At 42.7% G+C, this 3,911-nt stretch overlaps 1 protein-coding gene across 1 annotated transcript in view; it reads left to right on the top strand.

The window, feature by feature from the left end:
• Positions 1–2,287: 2,287 nt before the first annotated feature.
• Positions 2,288–3,911, top strand: part of BSN (bassoon presynaptic cytomatrix protein) — a 53,157-nt gene continuing 51,533 nt past the window's right edge. The window contains exon 1 of the mRNA XM_042447491.1: positions 2,288–2,434. Coding sequence (XP_042303425.1) covers positions 2,288–2,434 — 147 coding nt within the window. The remainder of the gene's footprint in view (positions 2,435–3,911) is intronic.

The following is a 3,911-nucleotide window of genomic DNA, read 5'->3' as shown; positions in this document are numbered from 1 at the left end:
TACAGCCTTACTTCTTCTTGTTAAAGCAAAAGGCCTTGTTGATAATGGTGTAACAAGGCTAGCGGAGATAAAGAAATGGAGTAAGGGAGAAATCCTGCAAATAGTTAACACAAGGAGCTAAAACAATCCGCAGCATTTCCACTTGTGTGTTTTGTTTGTTTGTTTGTTTGTTACTCAAAAGATTTCACCTTTGAGCAACAAATGGAAGGAAAGCCACAGGGTTCGATATGAGTGGAGTTTTCTTTCTGGGCATAACCTCTCTCCACCTCCTTCTCCTTCAATCTGCCCTTGCTTTTACGTGCCTGTGAGGTCTTCTTGGTAAGATTTATTCAAAGGGGGTTTGCTTTGCCTTTCTCTAAGGCTGAAAGAGAGTGAGTTGCCCAGGGTCACCCCAGCAGGTTTCCATGGCCAAGTAGGGATTTGAACCCTCATCTCTCAGCATCCTAGTCCAGTGTTCAAACCACTACACTACACCAGTCATTTTCATTAACAGAGCCTGTTTCTTTGCATTTGTCCTGTTAGTGCACCTACTCTCCTGTACATTAGAAAATTGGAGGGAGGTGGGAAGTTAGGAAAATACATATTTTCCCATGCTGCTTTCATCCAGATGAATTGTTAAGCACATCTGAAGTTTAAAAAGGTTGGGGAAAACTAGCAGCACATTTAAAGTTAACCTATTTTTTTTAGCATGAGATTTCATGGATATCAGTCTACTTTCTGAAGTTATTACTTACATGCTGAGAGCTGTGGTTTCCCCCCTAACATCTTGTTTTGTTTGTATTTATTTCACTTATTTAATATGAGCATCCATACAGAGAGTCCATCTTCTTCTTGTTCCCCAGGTTCCCTCCTCCCACCTTTTTATTTTTGGAGGGGGGGGGGCTACACTGGAATTTTTGAGCTGAGCCTTTGCACTGACCTGAATAAAGAGAACAGCCGGTTACATTAATTATAGTCCCCGAGGAGAATGAATACAGAAGGAATTTTAGAATGATTGTCTCATCATTTTAACTGTGCAGTTACCTTCCCACACAACAGGGTGATGGCAGAAAATGGTTGCTTTATATTCCCAACACATTTGTCACAAAATCTCAGGGGTGTCAGTGCATAGATTCATCCATAATTTTTTGTACTTATAAGAATATTTAAAATGTTCTGAATGCCGTTTAAGTCAGAAAACCATGTCTACATTCTATGACAAGAAAAAAAGTCATAAAAAGACACAAGCCAATTGCTATCTTTTTCTGTCTGAACAAACTGATGGTACAGCAACCCTTCAATGGAGGGGAAATGTGTTCAGCCCCCAGACAGTATGAATAATAGATGGGGATGAAGGGACTTGCCATCCAACACTTCTGGAATACTACATTTCCCAAGTCCAGTACAGTCTTTGACTGCAGGACACACTCTGGATCTAATGTTCTGTGTTGGCATCTGTGTGGGGCAGGATGATGGTGATCTGGATGTGGAGGAATTTTCTATAGTCCCATTGTCATGGACAGATCACTACTTGATGGATTTTAGACTAACTTGAACTCAGAGCTTCTGCGGGGGTGGGGGGGGGCTTACAGATCTTGATGGATTCCTGATGGCTCTTGGGAGTTTTCTGTTGCCTTGGCAGGTGATCCTGTCAAAGCCTTGGCTGATCTCTAGAACAAGGAAATGACCAGGGTGGAGACCATTTCTGATAAGCATCTCCTCTCATGGAGTGAAGCCAAGTGAGCACCCTGCTTCACTAGTGAGCTGGTGGTGGTTAAATGAGTGGGACAGAGACTAGAGTGGCAGTGGCAGAAGACTCAGAGCAAGTCATACCAAACACAGGCTAGAGCTCTTTGGAAATCCTTCTTCACTGCCACCGTTGCATGCACCCAGTAGAGCTGTTGCAAGTGGTTAGGGACCCTTTATATTCTGCCCACAAGAGCAGTATATAAATCACTCAGCAACCCATTGTGAAGAGTTACAGAGCACTTTGCGGATAAAATCACCTGGATCCACTCTAGCTTGGATACTGTGGCCAAAGGAGAATCAACTTGTGAGAATCTTGATCTAGTTGCACCATATTGCCAGTAAGACTTGGAGACCTCATTTAAGCCAGAGGCATTCCTTTATTCTAAATGCTGGATGTCTTGGAACAGAAACATGAATCTCTTGTTGTGGCAGTCAGGCCACTGCTTCTTTTTTTCACCATGCTGTCTGGCAATGACAGCTGCTGAAATAATTCAACAAAATAGTAGTGTATGTCAGTCTGGTTCCCCACACATCCCCTTCCCTTCTGATTAAGGACAAGATGGATCCATCTACAGTCATATCCAAATGGCTACATAGTGATATCACTGTAGGCATAATCATCTTAGGCGTGGGACAGACCGCCAAGAAACGGCGGTCTACCGGCACCCGTTTTTGCTCCTCAGGGACAGCACAGCTCCCAGATGGTGTACCGCCACTGCGGAGCAAAAAGAGGGAGCAAAAAGAGCCCAGATTTTTGGGGTTCTTTGTGTGACATCGCAGCCACGTAAGAGACGTGCAGTGATGTGTGGATGACATGTGGCACTTACATCACAATGGCGGTGTCTGTGTATTGCTACGCCACCACCACGTAGTAGGGTTGTGGGGCATACGGTCGCTCCGCCCTGGGCAACCCTACTACGTTTCAGGCCAACGCAGAGTGCGGGTCTGGATCAGGCCTTAGTCTCTCTCAGAATGGACAAATGAGGGTAGAGAGAGATTGTACCCAGTTGCCAAGTTGAGCCTAATACTTGCTGCAACTAAATGGATAAAAATCATTTGCAACTCTTTGGTCAGATGGACCACTGACTAAGAGGCACCTCTGTTTTGTCTGGGTTGAGTTTGTGCTTCCTGACCCTTACTCAGTTCATTAATGACCCAAACTATCTACTGTCATTCCCCCATATGTATGGATTCTTTATCCACAAATTCAACCATCCATGACTTGAAAATATTCAAAAAATATATAAATTCCAAAAAGCAAACCTTGATTTTTCTATTTTATGTAAAAGTCACCGTTTTTCTGTCCATTGTATTTAATGGGACTTGAACATCCACAGATTTCAGTATCCACAGGGGGCTCTTTAACAAACGCCAGTGGATACCAAGGGCCCACTGTGTTTGGTATTTCCACTGTTTCCCATGGGGAAAAAAAAAAAGAAATAGAGCTTTATCATCAGCATACAGCTCACACCTCACTTCATTTCCCTGGATGACCTTGCTCACGGGTTTCATAGAGTTGCTGAAAGGAATAAAAGACAAATTGTAACCTTCCCTAAGCGCCATGGTATAGAGCAGGAGTTGGCAGCATAACTTTCTGGAACTCTCTTTTCAAATGGGAGCAAAACCACTAGAAGCCAGAAGGATGTCATAGCTAGTGTTACTGGATGCTCCTTTATGTAGTGTGCCAGTTGGGCTGATGTGAAGTCAAATATGAAGCGTATAAAAATTGTATTGGTCATTTTAAATATTAAGGGTTGAAAAGTATGTGTATATTAATGTGTATGTGTGGAAAGGGAGGTATCTTTTCTGTTCTCCCTCCCTGCTGTAGCCCATCCAGCAGTCTTAAAGAGCCCTCATTATAGACAATCATCTCTTAGTAAATACAGTTTAGCCTGTGAGTTGCAGAGCTAAAAATAAAAGGACAAGAGAAGAATTTCTGCTGTTATATGTGCAGCAGACGCACTGCACACAAGGGAGCCATTATGAGCCGAATGAGTGAATGCCATTAACGGTGCTAAAGTGACTAAGCATTGCATATAAAATAAGGATGGATCAAAGTAAAACTGCTGGTGTATTTGAATTGGCATCTTTAGCAAAAAGAAACACACAAATAATTTTATGTAATGTTAGGGTATTGAAGTGCTGCCCTGATTGCATTTTGTAGAAAGGCAGGATATAAATAA

Source organism: Sceloporus undulatus, chromosome 2 (genome assembly GCF_019175285.1).
Source record: "Sceloporus undulatus isolate JIND9_A2432 ecotype Alabama chromosome 2, SceUnd_v1.1, whole genome shotgun sequence".
Classification (NCBI taxonomy): Eukaryota; Metazoa; Chordata; class Lepidosauria; order Squamata; family Phrynosomatidae; genus Sceloporus; species Sceloporus undulatus.
This window is presented reverse-complemented; position numbering and strand designations above follow the sequence as displayed.